At 36.5% G+C, this 19,649-nt stretch overlaps 2 protein-coding genes across 4 annotated transcripts; one reads left to right on the plus strand and one right to left on the minus strand.

The window, feature by feature from the left end:
• Window positions 1–4,331: 4,331 nt before the first annotated feature.
• On the plus strand, window positions 4,332–7,852 carry kcnj1b (potassium inwardly rectifying channel subfamily J member 1b). 3 transcript variants are annotated; one of them, XM_026274020.1, is made up of 3 exons: window positions 4,332–4,529; window positions 5,360–5,567; window positions 6,012–7,852. In XM_026274020.1, exon 3 carries the CDS (start codon window positions 6,019–6,021, stop codon window positions 7,147–7,149), a length of 1,131 nt encoding a protein of 376 aa, XP_026129805.1. In that variant the 5' UTR covers window positions 4,332–4,529; window positions 5,360–5,567; window positions 6,012–6,018; the 3' UTR covers window positions 7,150–7,852. The 3 variants fall into 3 exon arrangements, with proteins under 3 accessions (XP_026129805.1, XP_026129804.1, XP_026129803.1); XM_026274019.1 differs by lacking the exon at window positions 5,360–5,567 and having other exon boundaries at window positions 4,332–4,799; XM_026274018.1 differs by lacking the exon at window positions 5,360–5,567 and having other exon boundaries at window positions 4,333–4,529.
• A 2,887-nt stretch (window positions 7,853–10,739) lies between these two features.
• Window positions 10,740–12,023, minus strand: smtlb (somatolactin beta). Its single transcript, XM_026274650.1, has 5 exons — window positions 12,008–12,023; window positions 11,574–11,758; window positions 11,356–11,466; window positions 11,078–11,257; window positions 10,740–10,974 (listed from the first exon to the last, which is right to left on the minus strand). Exons 1-5 carry the CDS (start codon window positions 12,021–12,023, stop codon window positions 10,777–10,779), a joined length of 690 nt encoding a protein of 229 aa, XP_026130435.1. The 3' UTR covers window positions 10,740–10,776.
• Between the last annotated feature and the right edge of the window lie 7,626 nt (window positions 12,024–19,649).

Consider the following 19,649-nt stretch of genomic DNA (forward strand, 5'->3'; position numbering starts at 1 on the left):
TTTCGCCATGAAAAAGGAAGTTGCTGTAACTCGGACATACAATGTCCAATCTGCCCCAAACTTCACATATTAGATAAGACGTCTGCCCTTAACAGATCTACATGCCCATATTCAGTTTTAGTCATTGCGCCACCTGCTGGCAACAGGAAGTGACATATTTTACTCTGCGACAAAGTAGAATTTTTTTTACATTAATAACCCTTTCGAGTCGATTAACGCATATATGCGTTTTGAGTCATTTTCTCCTGATAACCCCGAAAAGAACTTAAATTACACTCTCAGTTTTAATCGTACAGATAAGAGCAATACATCAATCGAATCTGTAAAGGGTCTAGTTTTTTTGGATACAGACATAATAACAAAGAACCTTTGTGCACTTATAAAATAAAGATAACACACAAGGTGCGCTGTCTACAGTCTTTGTCTCCGCTGATCGTCATGTACAAACACGTCATTAAAATGAACTGTAACTCCGTGAATACTCAACGAAGAGACATGAGAGAGATATCTATAGAAAGCCTGAAATGTCTACTTTTAAACTTAACTGGTGCTCCCGAAAACAAATATTCTGAGATAAAGTAATCCATATGAAAACAACGCGATGTCTATTTTTGATTTCTCCGCTCATTATATCTAATGTGACCACGCCCCCGCGCTGAACGTGCTATTCAGATTCAAACTGAAGCGCGCGGCTTGCATACGCCCACACAGAAGAAAAGGCATTGACACTGTTCTTCAAGTTTTTATTTTATTTTACTGTTTGCTTCGCGATGAGAGGAATAAGACATAATTCACCCCAAAAAGATGTGATGTGGTTGAGGATTTGAGAAATGGATTTCCTCAGAAAAAAGAATGAAGCACTTTATTCAACAGGGATCATAAACACGAGTAAGTCTCTTTTTATTTATTTGTACTAGTTTTCACATAAAGTGTAAACATTTTACTAGTCAGACTTTTTCCAAATACTTTTCCCAAACTATAATTCCTGACTAAATGTATAATCAAGTGAAACATTATGAAGTTTCAATAACAATATATGTTTGAAAGTCAGCTTTGATTGTCCCTAATAAACTGTTTAACTGCTCCCCCAAGTGGATATTAAATTATGTTGTGGGATAATTAAATATATTCTTAATAAACTACAAACATAAAATTATATACTTTTATTTTGTTCTCACATTCTTTCTTGTAAGTCCTCCCTCAGAGTGGCACAGTTGAATGAGAGGCTCATTATGCAGCTCATTATGCAGGGCTTTGTCTTCTCAGGTGTAAATCACAATGATATTCATGATAGTTGACGCCTACTCGCATATGACTTTTACCAACAAAAAGTGTCTTAGAAAATTTAAATCAATATATTGGTTTCTGTGAATGAGTAAACGATGATTTTCACATAATTTAGAAAGAAAAATTCTAGGCTACAAGCTCCAGTTATCAACTTTTTTTAAACAACTAATGTGTTTTATTGCCTTATTCAAGTGACTTAACATTTTTAGTTTTTCACTAACCTTGCATAACATTTTTTTTCTCAAAAATACAATCATGTACATGCATGCATTTCACATATTATTATAGCCCAGTTTGTGCTGATTACAGTGAGATTAGACTTTACCCATTTAGATATTTATAAGAAACTGAAAAAAGCACAAATATCAGGGCATGACAAAACTTCTCCAGGCCCCAAAAATACCCTTAGACTCCAGAGGGAGTATTTTTTGTGTATTTATTGTGGTCAGTCTAATCTAAAGGCCTGTGCAATGTTAAATTGCGGAGATCTTGAGTTTTTGTTAAAGGGCGTGTCCATAGCGCCATGTCAAAATGTGATGTCTCGCCACAGCAAGAGAAGTTGTTGTAACTCAGGCATAAAATGTTCAATGTTCCCTAAACTTCACATGTTCAATACGAGTCCTGCCCTGAACACATCTGAAGGCCAATATTCCATTATAATGATAGCGCCACCTGCTGGCAGCAGGAAGATTGGCACATATATGGAACATACTTATATATATTCCACTTATATTTATGAATTTAAATGCATTTCTCACCGTTCACCTTTTTACTAAAGCCACGCTCTTCTGACATTTGATTATTCTAATTTAAATCTTTATTTTTTTTCTCGTTCATTCAGAATCTATGTTGCTCATGGTGCCCCACGACGGCTGTTCTTCTACGTGTGCCCCACGATCACAAACTCGCCAGTCTAAATATTAGCCAGAGGTTATGACTAATACTATTTAATAGGTTGACCATGCTTACCATTCTTTTAAATAGTGTTTCCGTTTAGTCCCTCTGAGTTATCCTTGTACAACTTAAAGCTCAAAACAATAATCAGTGGTTATGCTCTATCTGTCTAGCCCCCCGACAGTTATATAACTACGTACAACTTAATTAAAGCTGAGAGAATAACCAGCGGTTATGACCAGCACTATGACTAGCCCCACATAGTTAATGCAACTTACTAAACGCAATACAACTTAACTAAAGTCAAGCAGTTAGTCAGAAATCTAAAACCTCACCTGATGTGCAGTATGCTTCATCTAGCACTTAACCCTGGACGCAGATTTGCGGAAACATAGCCTTCATTTAATCTACTAGAGAAAATAATTTCAGAGTAAATTAGAGTAAATCAAATGTAACAATTTATTATCAGTCAGGTAAGTATTATGCCAATAACATAGCCAATTCATAGATATCAAATCAATACAAGACATCAAATTCTCAAAGATGAATCTAAGAGTAAAAGATGCAAACCTGACTTTTAGTAAAATACACAATATGAAGTGTGTGAACACGCTTTTTATCGTGGGCTCATTCCGGCTACAGAAGGCCCTGATTCTTTTGCAACATTTGCTTAAATACCTCAGACCAAGACAAACATCCCCCAAGATGAAGACAGAAACTAACAATTGGAATTTGCATTAACTCAGATCCCAGACCTGGGTGGTTTTACACCTCAATGGGAACAGAAGGTAATTTACATGGAGGACCCTGGGAAAGGGCACTCCCATTACAGTAATCAATATATCTCTTAACTATATATTCTCTTATATTTTAGTCTACTTTTGCAAGATTGAGACCATTGTACCAGTCGCCCAGACAATTCAAATGACACCAAACATGACTGTAAATATCACTTGCATTAATGTAGAACATAATATTATTGACTTTTCTGAGTGAAACCAAGTGGAGGGAGGATGGGTAAGGAAGGGGACGAGAAGGAACTGATAACATATGTGAGAGAGGTGTTTCCCGCACTTATTCTTAGTGAAATGTTGGAACAGATGTGTGTCTTTTGAGTGTCTCAGAAGATCAAAGTGTCTGAGTTTCTGTAATTCTTACAGTTAAAATGACTAATATGCATTCAAACATGAATACTTATAATTACTAAAGTTCTATCCTTGTTTATTATAAAGCACCATTTTACAAATATAAATTTTATATATATATATATATATATATATATATATGTAGTAAAATGTTTACTCTCCAGTGCTGATTCAATTGCCAAGGTGTCCGAAAAAGGGGCTGCATTATAAATTTTGATCACAAATTAAATGGGCACAGTGAAAATCTGACATTTTGTGCAGTGTTTACATGCTGAATGCGACAGTTTTGCTTAGAAACCGTACAGAATCTGACATTTTCAAATTCCCGAAACTTGTTTCCGGTTTTACATTTTATTTCTATTTTAGTCTCAATCCTTTGGATATATTTAAAAAGCTCAAGTTGGAATCAAAGCCGTGCCTTTGTTGTTGTCTGCGCCATTCTTTGTTTGAGCTACAGGATTTAAATACAACACCTCTTTGTTTCTTTCTCTGAAATGATTTTCGTGATATGTGAGTGTGGGTTGACACCATTTGTCAATCTGGGGTTTATCTTACTGCAGTGTTACAGAGGAAGTTAATGTGGTTACGTGTGATAAGTGGTATTTGTGTAGCGTGCTAGCAGCGTTTGTACCTGAGCGGCTCTGTGTGTTTGACTGTGTGGTATTTTAATTTATGTGCCTGTCAATTTTTGATTGTAATTAAATTTGTGTTAGTGTACTTGAGTTTACTAAAAACATTCATATAATTTGTTCATATTAATGCTAAGTAGGCAAAGAAAATCCTCTATGTTTTCCTGCTTTCTTCTGTTAATTCCCTGCAGGGTGGCTTTTGTTTACATTTAGAACTTGAACTAAATCACTTAATAAAAACAAAGATGTAAAATTAACAAGGTGGACATTTTTTTATTTTATTTTACAAAACGTAGGAGCTTCACTGTAAATGTATTATCCAGCTCTCGTTCACATCAGTTTAATAAATGCAAAGGCAGAGATGAGGGGAGTCAGGGGGGTGAGGGGGCAAGGATCAGCGCAATGGGAAATGTGATTCAGCTGTTTGTGTTGTTCTTTCTAAAGCCTTTGCGTGTGGAGTGAAGAGCTCCACAGCTGAAGTTTCTCCTTTCAGATGGGGTTCCCTGATTGCTTCGGAAGATCTGAATACGAATTTGGATAACTAGAACATTGACTCTCAATGCAAACCCATCCTGTAAGCTATAATGGTGTTTCTTTAATTAGTTTTCATGTGGTCTGTGTTGGTTGATTGGTGTGCAAACACTACATCTAATGTGAGGTTAGTTTTGGGACCATTTTCTAAGCTGTCTTTGCTTCATAGTGTGTAAACTGTGGCATGTGCCTGGGATTAGTACATTTCATTGAGGATTTTAGCAGCACCCCGATGGTTATATGCATGGAAAGAGAGATTCATGGCCTGAACTTCAAGCAATACTTTATTTGCTTGGACGTTTTTAGTTTGAAGGTAGGAGGCGAATAACTTTTCACATTTATAGGTGACAAAGAAAGCAATCAGTGCTTTATTGGTGTGTTTTTTGTGTTTGAGTGGATTATGAGCTGCAGTATTTATCTTTTATTGCTTTCAGAGGTTTGGGTTTGTAAGCAACTTTTGAATTTGAATGTGCTTTCTTGCAGAATATATATATATATATTTTTTTTACTTGTAGGGTATCAATTTATTATTCCTCTATTCTATAAATTATAAAGTTATTAAGAGGAGACAGTATAAAAAAATGTGTTTTTAGCTTATAAAATTGTATTTTATATATCAGCTAAAGGTTAATAGTTTCAAGTAAATTCAGTTAGTATGTTAATTTATTCAAATGACACATTTATATACATGCATGTGTTAATTATATATATATATATATATATATATATATATATATATATATATATATATATATATATATATATATATATATATATATATATAGAGAGAGAGAGAGAGAGAGAGAGAGAGAGAGAGAGAGAGAGATATAGATGTGTGTGTGTGTCTTAATTTTCATGACTATGAAATTGTAGAGTCACACTGAAGGCATCAAGGGCTATTTGACCAAGAAGGAGAGTGATGGGGTGCTGTGCCAGATGACCTGGCCTCCACAGTCACCAGACCTGAACCCAATCCAGATGGTATAGGGGTGAGCTGGACCGTAGACAGAAGGCAAAAGGGCAAACAAGTGCTAAGAATCTCTCGCGGAACTCCTTCAAGACTGTTGGAAGACCATTTCAGGTGACTAGCTCTTGAAGCTCATCAAGAGAATGCCAAGAGTGTGCAAAGCAGTAATCAAAGCAAAAGGTGGCTACTTTGAGGAACCTAGAAAATGACATATTATGTATATAATTCCATATATAATTCCACATGTGTTAATTCATAGTTTTGATGCCTTCAGTGTGAATCTACAATTTTCATAGTCATGAAAATAAAGAAAACTCTTTGAATTAGAAGGTGTGTCACAACTTTTGGTCTGTACTGTATATATGTGTGTGTGTGTATGTATGTATGTTATATATATATATATATATATATATATATATATATATATATATATATATATATATATGTGTGTGTGTATGTGTATGTATGTATGTATGTATGTATGTATGTTATATATATATGTGTGTGTGTGTGTGTGTGTGTGAATAACTGATATACATGTTTATATTTCTCTGCTAGCTGAAAGATGTTCAAGTTCATCCGGAAACAAATTCACGACCGCCTTGTCGAGCGGACAATTAGGAGAACTCGTCTTGTTACAAAGGATGGCCACTGCAACATTAAATTTGGGACTACTGAATATCACAACCATTTTGCTTTCCTTATGGACCTCTGGACTACATTTGTTGAGATTCATTGGTGTTTCGTCATTTTTTTTTTTGCTGCTGCCTTCACAGGAAGTTGGTTTATTTTTGGTTTGCTTTGGTTTTCGCTTGCAAAAAATAATGGAGACTTCGATGTTCTCCAGAACTCGTCTGAATCCCAGCAGATGAAATGTTTAGATAATGTTAACAGTCTCACGACTGCCTTCTTGTACTCTTTAGAGACCCAGACAACTATTGGTTATGGCAGTCGGACTCTCACGGGTCACTGCCCGAGCACAGTTGCCCTATTGATCATCCAGTCCCTCATGGGCACCATCATAAACTGCTTTATGTGTGGACTCATTTTGGCAAAGATCTCTCTCCCAAAGAGAAGAGCAAAAACGGTAACCTACAGTGAAATAGCTGTCATTTGTCTTTGGAAGGGGAATCTGTGCCTCCAGATACGGGTGGCCAACCTACGAAAATCTCTTCTTATTGGCAGCCATATTTATGGAAAGCTTCTCCGGACCACCATCACTCCAGAGGGGGAAACCATCATACTAGATCAGGTGAATATTGACTTTTTAGTGGATGCAGGGAAGGACAACCTGTTCTTCATTTGTCCACTTGCCCTGTACCACGTGATCGACAAATTGAGCCCGTTTTCAGAAATGGCTGCGGACACTCTTCAGCAGCAGGAATTTGAGTTGGTGGTCTTCTTGGATGGAACGGCTGAATCCACCAGCTCGTCCTGCCAAGTCCGAACTTCCTACCTGCCAAGGGAGATCAAGTGGGGTTACAACTTCCTGCCTGTCGTCTCTCGCACCAAGGGTGGGAAATACTGCGTCAACCTGTCCAACTTTTCCAAAACGGAGCCAGCGGTGACCACCCCGCACTGTGCTTGTTGTTTCAACAACGAACATAACAAGGAACTCATTCTCCACCGACATGAACGCGAAGGCATCGATAATCTGGGGTTTGATGTTATTGACCTTCAAACTGTGGTGATGTAACTCAGAAGAGAGATTAAGAATTTGCTGCAGCAGCAACTGATTAAATATGCAGGTCACATCCTCTGACATTGTGGCATTTTGTACTGTAAAAGTTAGATGCCACATAAAAGAAGAGAGAGGAAAAGGAGGGTTCATTATGTTATGTACTCTGAGATACACATCGGCTGTGTTCCAAAACCCAGTAAGCTGCCTGTGTAGACAAACTTTAAAGGAACATTGAGTTTCTGACACAAAGCCTGTTCCATAAGGTAGCGATTGTAAAAACAAGATGCCTTGTTTTGATCAAATTGTAATACCTGTCAAAATGAAGACAACCCAGATGCTGGATAAACTGGGAGAATTTTGCAATTTTATCAGGATTCTTTGAAGAATTGAAAGTTCTGAAAAACAGCATTTATTTAAAATAGAAATATCTTGTAACGTTATAAAAGTATCTATTTTTATAGAAGTGTGTCAGTGGCAAATGTATGGAGTTGGTGGCTATAAATACAGTTGACATGATGGCCCCACCTACCTGTGGGTGAAAACAAAACCCTGTTACCATAGTGACCCATTTGGTTCTAAGGGGAAACTGAAGACAAATGCTGTAGACATGCACATTTTCAGATGTTTCATTGCACATGAATCTCACATCCTGTCAATAAATAGCTTTTAATCACAACAGTCTTTTTAGATTTTCTCTTGTGCCCCCCAGACTAAACCACACCTTCAATTTATAACTCTGAAACTCCCAGAAAGTGTTTCATATCACTTATGAGTTTTCTTTTGTTAGGATCCAACCTTAGAATGCAGATGTCTGTAGTCAGGGTTGGGTAATGTTGAAATTTTATTGATTACGATTCTTCTGATCGATGCTGATTATTATTGATCCCTAGTTGCGATTCCAATAAGATTTCAAGATATCCAATATCATTTTTTTTTTTTTAACAAAGCATTCTGTTGCAGCTAAATAACATGAGCAAAAACCAGCAGCTACAGAATTTTGCCTATATTTAAAAAAAAAAAATACCACAGCAAAAACAACTAGGTTAATATAAATTAAAAATATAAGTGTTAAAGACAAGAAAAGAGTAAGTAATACAATTAGGAATAAACAAGTTAATTAATAGCATAAATAAATACTGAACTGAACCAAATTTCAGGTACTGAAACTGTAATAACATTTTTTTAAAAATTGCATAGTTATCTTTCCATAAATAAAATATAGAATAAAGTTATAAAATATATTTTGTCAAGATCAGTGAAATATTTTGTTATTAATTAAATAATCGTGTTTAAAGGCTGCTGTCTCTTTAACACAGAACGCACGCAGCGCTAAAAATACTGTACATGCGTTTTCTTTCTCATCTGTTTACATTCATTTAAGAAAAATGCCTGTGTTTATAAGGATATACTGACATAGTTTTCTCCATACTGGTCGATAAATATGATAGAAGTCAGTTTTGGACTGGAACAACTTTTTCTACAATTATAATACACGGAACGGTCCTAGAACGGCCACAAACCAGGAACCCGCACTGCTGTTCTCTGGGCATGCGCTAGCGCTTCATGTGCGAAGCATGCAAGCAGGGCGCAAGTTCTTTCCATTCCTGCAATTAAATGGTTTTAAATCACATTAAAATGGGAACGCAGAATTGAAATGAACGCTTCTTAACGAATTCATGATTCTTGGAAATTTGAAACCGGTTCTAAAAAGGAACCAGTTTTCTATACCCAACCCTACTTAGAGTGTTCATTTGAGGATTAGAGCACAAGACAAATTAGATTAAGGAGAAGCATAAGAGTAAGCCACTAGAAGCCACGTCTGAATCCATTAACTGAAAAAGCATAAAGCTAAAGCAAACGGTCTGGCAGTACATGGGAAAGTAGACCAGAGGCCTTTTTTTGTTGTTGTTGGATGGATCAGATTCAATGATCTATGCTAAGCTACAGCTAAAGTGCTACCGCCAGACCCAGAGATCAGCTGAATGGATTTGAAAATGGTAAAACAACACTGTTTAATTCTAGGGGAGTTTTTTCAAAAATAGTGTACTGTTCCTTTAAGGGAAACTTGATCCAAGTTAGCCATTATTCTTTCTCTAATAGTGAGTAATATGGGCCTTATCTCTCATCTCCCTATAGTAAGATAATCTCTGATAGGAGGGAGTGGAACCCAGTTCCTCCTCCCCCAACATATGTTACCAAAAAATTTATATGATTACAATATTAACGTATTAAAGCATTAAAATAATTCAGAACCAGAGAAAGTCCATGTCATAAACACAAGCAATTTCACACAACTTCTGAGACTAGATGTGATCTAAGGGTGCTTGCGGATTTTCTTAGTGTTGCACATTTTAATTTCTCCTGAAGAGGCTGTGTGATGTAACTGCGTAATGTAACAGTGGCTTAATGTAATGTGAGTTAAAAGGGCGTAACATCAGTTATTTATAATCACATAAAAAGTTTTTATTTTAATATTTGAAACATGAACTTTACTACATGGTTCTTGCAAAAATATATTTTTTAGACAAAATATATATTTTTTAATGCCAGTCAAGCTACTTGCCTCCATAGCAGAGGCTAACTGGACAGCAAACCTCAGCATCAGAGCAGCACTCCAGCTCTCTTGTTTGTCGACGAAGTGTCAGGCTGGCCCTGGCAGAAAACATTTCTCCCCCTTAATTCGTTGTTGACTTTTTACTGTTATTACAGCTTCTTACATTGCCAGAGTGTCTATATATGGCTTGCTGTGGGGAAGTTTGGATGAAGCTCTCTAATACTACAACACTGAACTGCTGTTTTAGTCTTCACAGCATCAACACCTCTCAGTGTGAATGAAAGATATGTTTGTAAAGTCGTCTGGAGTTTAGTCTCAGATGTGTGACATGCTGGGGAACTAGATCAAGCTGTGTGCTTGGGTCTCTGTGAATGAAAGTGTGTGTGTAAGACTGGGCTCAGGATATAGAGCTTTAATTTGTTCCTTCTTGCAGTGATAATTGGGCACAAACTTTGATGTTCTCAGTGGACTTTGAGGTATATTGTGAAGTGTTTCAGTGTAATTTACCCACTGTCAGTATCCAGATGAATTGCTGCTCCGTTCACCACATTTAGCCATTACAACAACACAGTTTGATGGCTCTCATTGTTTGATTTTTCCACGATCTGGAATTCAGAGGGAGATTTTATATTTTAAATTTCCTCCTTTTTGCTTTAATGATTGAAAGAGCAAGTGAACAAAACCCAGTTATCCATGTTGTCTGTTATAATTTGAGAGGAGCTTTTGCTTCAGTCTGATCTATCTGTCAGATCTATATTATGTGATCCATTTTCCAGTCATTTAAAATCCCTCCAAAACCTTAAAAATATGATTTACTTTGTGGTTTAATTGGAAAAAAACAAATACAGATTTTCATCCAGAAGTCTCAGACCTTCGGTTAGTTTGAGAGTTTAGAACATGACATTTTACAAACCTTCAGTGAACCATATCTGACATTTAAAGCGAAACCCCACAGTGGCTCAATCAAGCATTCATGCAAATATTTTTTAATTTATTTGATTTTTTAATTCAATATTTGTGCAAATGCAAAAACAGCTTTGGCAGAATAACACTGAAAATAACATAGAATTATTATCATTATTTTTAAGTTAGAAAAGAGAGCAATTCTCCTTATCGATCTGGCGGCACTTCAGCAGTTTGAGGAAAGTCTGCATCTTGTGCGCATCTTTCCTGAAGCAGTAGATCACACTGTAATCTCTTCTCACAGTTTCAAGTATACTAGAAGACACAAAGCGATCGGATGTCTGTTCAGGACCCTCCAATGCCAAACTACCTTCACCCAGTATCTGACCGACAGAGAGAGAGACAGATTGTTTTTCAAACACATTGGAATTTTCCAGAAAAATAAAAAAGAGTTTGGACTCATAATTTTCAACAATTCATATTCACCTGTCTAATGAGAACAATTATACCCTGTTCCAGGCTCATTAGTTTGGTAGATATCCATTTGCTCCTGGTAAGCAGGGCACTTGGGACATTCTCATAACTCTCAAGAGATGCCTGTACTTCTACCAGTGGATCAATCCAGAACTGGGCCAGAATCAGGATCGAGTGAAGGATCCATTTGTCCTGGAGGAAAAAACAAAAAAAGCTAGTTCATCTCAGCAGTTCTTAGCAGAAAGTTACTCTTACAGTCAGTTTCATCAGATGTCATTAGAAGAACTCACGGAAATCTCTTGGATTTCACTTTTAGACAAAGGAACCGGCACCGTTTTAGGAGCACACATGGTCCCTTCGGGAATATGCAGATTCATTCCGTATGAAATGAGCATCTCGTCCTGAAAATATTTAGGAATCATTCTGTACTTTTTACTTATTTTCATCAGCTATTTAGATTGAAATCGTGGTACAGTGCAAAATTGTAAAGCTTTTCTCTGTTACTCACAAACATCAATTTGGAGTCCTCTGAGAAGCGGTAAATGAGCTCTGCATGTTGAACAGCTCGTTCCAGGAGCTTCTCAATTGAGATGGTGCAGGACGTTCCTTCAGTATCTTGGCCTGGACAGTCCACAGGAGATCCGGCCACTGCCCACATTGAGCAGAGCACAAATGCCACACAGACCTGTAGAACTTCAGGATGATAACGGGACAAAAAGAGAGAATCATTAGCAGATACATTCAATAATGTCCACATTGATTTTATAGCCTGAATGTTTATCAAAGCAACTTTGTAAAATCTATAATTATACTTAGTTAGACTACATGCTATAAACATTTCTTATTAATATGTTTGTCATACTCTTAGCGAGATATGCTTCAGTTAGCCATCAATTAGCAAACTGATCTTTTGTGCAAAATTGTAAATGTAAGTCTCCGTACCTGTAGTTTTCTTCATTTTTCGTTGAACAAAAGTCAATTCTTGTTGGACTCTCTGACTGTGGTTCTCTCACAGTTATGTATACCTTATATGCTCTACTAGATTTATGAATAAACAAAATAAGAAAACAACTTGAACGTAAGTGATGGTAAGTTGATAGGTGACCACATGTTTCACTGTTTTATGCATAATCTCTAAAAATCAGATGCAAAATTCAGCTGTTTCTTATGCGCTACTGTTTCAGATCTCCGCTATCTGAGTAATATTATATTTTGCAATGTGACATGCCATTTTTCATTTAAAACTACTTTAAACATCATTTTTGTAGTATGTCCACTGTTATACTGTGATATAGTAGTAGTATCAATTATTACACATGCATTTTTTTTCCCCACGTCATATTAAAAAAGGAACTGGAACATTTGTACTTTTAAAAATTACTCTAATGAAAGACTTGATTGATACATGAATATTATTAATATTCAAGTGCAAAGTTACAACCCAGTGCTCTGTGTGGTCATCAGCACGTCCTGATTTTGCTGAGTTAGATGTGTTCCTAGGTCAACATATTTTGTTGACCCTGGAACAACATTTTACTCCAAAAATATATTCTTGACCGTATCCCTACACCTAAACCTAACCTTAACCATGAGTAATCCCTAAAATCAGAGGAAATGATAGATGAATGACACTGATGTACAAGCACCTAACAGTGATTTTTAAGTGTAAACTTCACAAAATCTATACACTGCTTCTTCAAATCTGATTGGTTAATCAAAGATGTTGTCCCAGGAACATGTCTCACTTGGTAAAATCAGTTTCTGCGTGGTCATCACCTGTCTAATAAAATGCATAACATATTAAAGCATCTTTGGTGTTTCCATGCTTTCTACAAAACTGAAATCGAGGGGTTATGAAGTCATTAGCAGGTGACATAACACTTATATGGACATGGTCCATTTCACTAGTTAAAATCGCTTATTTCTCTGGATTTTTTTTTATTTTTTTTTTGAAAGACTTGGGATAATGTAAGTACACAAGTCAGCAAAATATACAAGTTCTGGTGTTTTTTTTGGATATTTTAATGAAAAAATCTTACATTGTGCCCCTTAATATCACACCGCAAACTCGTGCTGTTGTTGCGTAAAAACTACTTTTGTCTCGCTTTAGAAAATAACTTAAGAGGAGTTCACTATTAACTTAGTAGTATAAAATTTTTGCAGTGCTCCTCTTATTGCTTAGCCGACCATTTATTAGCCTACAGTTTATTAGATAATATGAAGGTAAAACTTATTTAAACTAACATACACAGCAGTGATATTATGCAGTTAAAAAAAAAAGTTTTGTAAGAGTAGCAGACCCTGTCTCATGACGTGGGGACGTCTGAGGTGACTCCCTCATTTTATTATTCATAGTTTTCCATTTTCATGAGGGTGTCCAGTGAGCAGTAAGATAAGCATAGATGAAGTCTTAAGGTCTGTCCAGGGATCAGATGTCAGACTTGTGACGTTGTTTATGCCAGAAGTATGTCATCTTTACATCTTCATGACGTAAGTGAAGATGATCCTTGCCCCACTGAAAAGCTGACCAAAAGATATGTCTCTCATCCAGCTAGAAGAATAAACTAAGTCTGATTTGGTAAGTATAATGTGATAAGTATAATTGTTTGCCCATACACACACACACACACACACACACACACACAAACAATTCCATAGCTAGTGTGTTCTATGGTGTTTCAGTGTGGTTGATATTCTGGGTTCTAGAATGGGATTTCTGCTAATTTTATGGTCAACCATCAGTAGCTGAAGATGGCCATTGTTGATTTTTAGGAAAATATTTTTTTATTTACATTTATCAAGCCTTGAATTGTAAATATGACTTGGAAAAGTGGAAAAGTGCTATGCTGTTTGCTTAGTAATTCATTACACAGGAATATCATCTCACATTCTGTCAGCCACGTAACAGTCGTGACACAGCACACGACGGGTTGAGCTTGGCACAAGTTTGATGAGGTGGCAGGATGGCTGTGTTAATCACTAATTACCCACGGTTTGATAAATACATTTCACACACATCAGCTTACAGGAGACTAATTGCAGTGCTAGAGTCAAGGGCACAACGGTGACACAAGTTTCAACAAGACTGTGATTTCAGAAACTGGAGCAATGTGATGTTCAGATTTAAGATTAGAGACTAATTTTATATATTGCAGTTTTATTTTTTTTTGGCTCCAGTTCTTTCCTAGGATATTTTAACAACAAATGAATGCACTTTTGTGAGCACATAATCGAATCTTATAAAAACTTATTTTACCCACCTGCCTGAAATGAAAACTAAATTTTAGTGACATCATAGACATTTTCTGTAATTGTACTACTCTTAAAATCGAACGTTTTTATAAAACGCAAAACACCCAGTGATTGTACCCAGTACCCAGTTTTAACAGAAATATAATCCATCTCAGCCTTTCACCTCAGCCTCTCTGTGTCATAAGAAAAACACATCAAAGAAAGTAGAAAAAAAAAATATCACTTTTAATTTCTTTGGGTGTCAGTTTGGAGGGTGTTTGCAAATGGGAAAAAGATTCTGTACATCTGGTAAACTTGTTTGTGCATGTTTTCTTGATTGAATGGTGTGAAATACAGCAAATGGTTGAATGTGGTTATTGCAGGCCTACTTTGTTGATGAACATTGCATCAATGAAAACAGTACTTACAGGCCCAATTTAATGCTGAATGTAAAGCATGTAACAGCTGGTGAGCGGTGGGGCCACAGGGTTTGTGCTCAGAAGAGCCACATACACAAAGTGTACATTTAAATGAGACTTTAAGCCTGAAAACTTGAATTTGCTGAAATGCCTAGTCACCCAAAGTCAATCCAAGATATAGCCAAGTTTGTTTCTTCATTAGAACAAATTTGGTGAAATTTAGCATTTCATCACCTGCTTACCAAATGTAAGTCAACCCCTCCCCCTCCAAAAAAAACAAACAAACAAATCTGTTCCAAACTCATCCATATCTTGGATGGATTTTTTTTTTTTTAACTATTCCTTTATAAAGAGGATGCTATGTTTTCAAATGTCTCATGTTGTGGAGAAAACTTTTGTGTTGGTAATATTGATCAGATCTGATCAAGGAGATTTCCTAATACATAGGGTTTTGGGAGTGTTTTGTGTTCACAATTCAACAGCAAGTTGACTTTTAGCATAAAGTACTTGATGTGATATATTTTTGAATGTGGGAAAAAGTGCTACTATTGACATAATAACTTGATTGCACTATTTAAAGACACCATAAACGTCATTACTTACATCATATAGAGATTATGTTAACAATTACAATACATTTGAAATGAATTATTTATTAAATATGTAGGAAACATATTACAAGTACATTTAGTATATATTCATTATATATTCAAGTGTATTCTCTGTGTATGATAAGTATATTTAAGCGTATGAAAGATGGTTTCTATTGTACTACATGTGGAAACTAAATACCTTTTTCTTTTTTCTTTCTTTTTTTACAGAGGTATGTTACATGCACTTTTTAGTTCATATCCACTGTACAACTCAATACACTTAGATGTTCTTAAGTTTATTAAGTATACTGAAATAATGTGTTTTACTGCACCTTTTTAAACTGGGATGCAATGCAAGTCATATGTCTATTTAGTCAACTCATCAAGAGGCCAAAAATAACATATTTATTATAATGCAAAATATAAAATAATATAAGCATTTATTTATGTGGTTGCTATGTGGTCTCTGTGATGTTCTGTTTCCTTAGACATGGTTCAGATCCTTTGTTGTAAATCATAGTATTTCTCTAATGATTGTTTTTGCATTTACAAATAAATTGCCTGATTACTTAGAAAAGTTATAGCACAGCTCTCCTTTGCAAGCAGCACTATAAAATATATAAACAAATCAATAAAGGAGGAGTAATACTATTGCCACCAAAAGAATCTCTTAATTTTCTTCCACCAGGTGTCAGTAAAGGTCCGGGAGGCTCTGACAGATGGACTCTATTCATCAGTTCCAGCACCGAGGGGCTCGGGTTCATTTGTGCAGTGGAGAGATGTCACGATAACAAAGACAGATTGTGAAATGATACACTCTATCAGTCAGACGTAGAAAGAAGGAAAACAAATCAACTGCAGTTTAATGAAGAATGAAACCGAGGAAAATGAAAGTGCGAATGGAAATGTGTGATTACCTGTTGTACTCTCCTCTGCTCTTGCTCTCTTTTAATTGAGGCAAGGGAATGAGCTTTACAAATTCATTACTTTCAGTACATCTCACACACTCACAGACACACGCGCTGGATCTATTTGCCATCGATGGGAGTTCATTTGTTTGGCAAATCGAATCAGACTCATTTGTGGTTTGAGCGAGACCTCGTAGGCCCGGAGGAGTAAAGAAAAAGGGGTTTTTGATTGGCGACGGGCATCAGAACAACACGGATGTTGGTTAACATGGCCGTTGGCTTTGTGTGCATTAGACTGCATTCATAAAGCCGATGGGAGGTCCTTGCTTCCCTTCGGTTTGTGCTTCAGATATTTTAGAAGCATGAATGGTGATAATCTGTTTCCCTCTCGCAGGTTAATTTCCCCTTCGCCCGTATTCACGCGGTTTTCAAATAATACGCAGGTGAATGAAAGCCACGAGACAGATAATGACAGCAGAACAATTTGAGAGCATGATGCTCACATCTCCCATAGAAGGCCCCAAAAAGGCCTGCGGAAAACTCAACGAGCACCTCTCGAAATAATTGGTCATCTCGAAAGAGTAATCTCACGCCCTGTGGCCTGATTCTCCTTTACTGAGTTGGGAGATTTTATAGCTCTGCCATACTTACGAGCTATCTTTCTCTGATCAGTATTTGCTCGGCGGCGCTGTCAGATAAAGGACTCGCTGGCAAACAGCTTGAAGCTGCGGCTGTGACATGATCTAGTCGTTTCATTCTCAACTAATGCCCGCGTCACACTGTTCCCAACCAAGACCCCAGCCCCCAAACCTTTAAGAGCGTGTACGGCGCTGGAAATGATTGCCAGCATGTTATTGTCAGGAATATAGCAAAAAGAACAAAATAGAGTATCCTGTCTGCTGTCCGACTGCTTGTTTTTGCAGTGGCTCAGAGGTCATCGCCTGAGGAGAACAAAGGTTTCTACAGTCGAGTGCCTGGGTTTCCAGCGAGACTCCATTCTCTCTAAAAAAATCGCATGGCTTCTCGCTTACTGAACCCTGCTGGTCTGCATCCAGCTGGCTAATAGTGAACCTTATTCATTCAAATGTGTGACTCATAATTAAATCATGAGCCCAAGTATGGATTCATAGCACCGCTTATAAGAATGGAAATAAACAGCTGTAAATTCTGCTCTCTCCGGCCCTCCAGGAGCCCCTGGCGAAGCGCTCGAAAGAACCTGTGAAGTAAACAGTTAAATATTCACCGCACACCTGACAGCACAAAAGCCACATAGAGAAATATCCATTAATTATCGCAATTCATCAAGTTAATAGGCTGTGTTTGAATAATAGTCTGAGTATAAAAAAGAGCAATGGTTTTAGCTCATTAGGCTCTTTAATACTCTCCCGCACAAAGAGAACATCAGCACGCAGCAAACATCATTACATGCGCATGCGTTTATGATGGGATATCGATTTTTTTTTTCCCCACTGTCTATGAAATTATAGCATTAAAAAGACAGGCGGAGATCAAGAACATTGAGATCAAGAGATGGAAGCCGGTTATGACAGTCGGTTTCTCTATGCTGGGTCAACTGTTTAGAATGCGCTTACATGCGTTTCGTTTCTTTATTCTTTCATGACTGATCATCTGTGGCTTTTTCTTGCTTTTTTCCCCTCTCTCTCCCAACTCATTTCTAACTGTGCTTTTAAATAGAAAAGAGTAGAAACTCTGAACTGTTGGAGGGGACAGAACTGGAAAAGCAGAGAGTAATTTGATGGAAACTTCCAGAGTAAAGAAAAGAAAAGAAAAGTAGATTAAAAGGTCTTTCAATAATAACACATTTGAGAACTCCCACCTGTACCCCTGAGTGCCTATGCCCTGCATGTTTCAGCAAATGTAATCTTTTTGGTACAGAAAGCTCTTCACTACTTTGCTTAATATAATACTCATATTTGTAGGCCTTTTTATAATGGCAGAAGAACAGTTCTGGGTTGCATGAATAAATTGAATTCATAGGATGCATGGATTAATCAAAATCTTTGATTTTCTCATGAATGCAAAGTCAACATTTAGATTTAATGCATTAGGCCTATCTAAAAACTCCAGATTTTCTAAACATTTGGAATGCACATGTGCATGCATGCAGTGGATTCAATTTACTTTCACAACAGTCTTGGCTGTCTTTTTGCATTGTTTTGTCTGGGTTAACACTACTGTATATCTGGTGTCTGAAGATCAAAGGCTCGACTGAATCTGTTGTTCCTCCACTGGTCCACGTGTTGTGTCTCGGATCAAGTTGATCTGAGCGGCCTTTGAAAATATTTGCTGTTTATTTTCAAGGTTGTTAAGAGTACAAATCCCTTGTTCCATTAGTGTTTAATTTTCACCCACTGCCTGTCACATAATAATGCTTTATCCAGACTCTCCAGCTGGCATCTGAAAAATAAGATCAAGGTAAAGTGGTTTGAACATCATAAAAATATTTGTCTCCCATAATGGTAGATTAAATCTTAACAATAATTTGGCGAACCAAGACTCAAAAAGTTTTTATACATAGTCAGACTTAAAAATATGTGAATATAATGTCATTTAACCTGTTTTTCAAGAAAAATATTTCACTTAAGAGTTGTTTGAGTTAAAGAACATAAAAAATAATAAAAAAATAGTAAGTGCAACCTGTCTCAGAACTTTTTTCTAGCTCAACTAATGACATACCAACTGCAATCAACCTCTTAATCTGGAGACTACAAAACAAAAAAAAAAAACATTCCAAGACCATCTGCTCAGTCTTACACCTTTCTTGCTAATACACTTTCTCCCTCTCAGTTTCTTTGGTAGGTTTTTCTTGCCATGGTAGTTTTGCCAGGTTCTGTGATTTGCATCTGTTCTCTGTGCTGTACTACAGGCTGCTCTCATTAGAAATCACCCTACTGTGAGTGACGCACTGCGAGTCAGTGTCTAATGTGATCCACAGCATTTAACTCTGGCTAGCCACAGCAATGCTTATCATGCTGCGACTCCATAGATCAGCACACACACAGAACAACAGAATGACTGACAAACAGGAACGTATGCTGGAAGAAATCAGCCAATTTATATGGACACTTCATTCCAATTACAGGGTGGACATTTAGAATTGTGTGTTACAAAATCTGACTGGATGGGCCACATTTAAACCTGCTGTATAATAACCAATATATACACATCTGTTGTGAAACATATTATTGAAAGGATTGTTTATTTGAATGATTAATTAATTAAGTGTCAGGCCCATTTGACCAACTTGGAATGGATGTATTATATATTATATAACATGTTTTATGTTTATTTATGTATTTTTTTGTCTACATTATTTGGCATAAACAGTAGAATTTTAGTATTAGCCTAATTTATATATATATTCAAATAGTATATATATATACTATATATATATATATATTTAATTTTATCT

The sequence above is a fragment of the Carassius auratus genome, chromosome 10, assembly GCF_003368295.1.
Source record: "Carassius auratus strain Wakin chromosome 10, ASM336829v1, whole genome shotgun sequence".
Taxonomy (NCBI): Eukaryota; Metazoa; Chordata; class Actinopteri; order Cypriniformes; family Cyprinidae; genus Carassius; species Carassius auratus.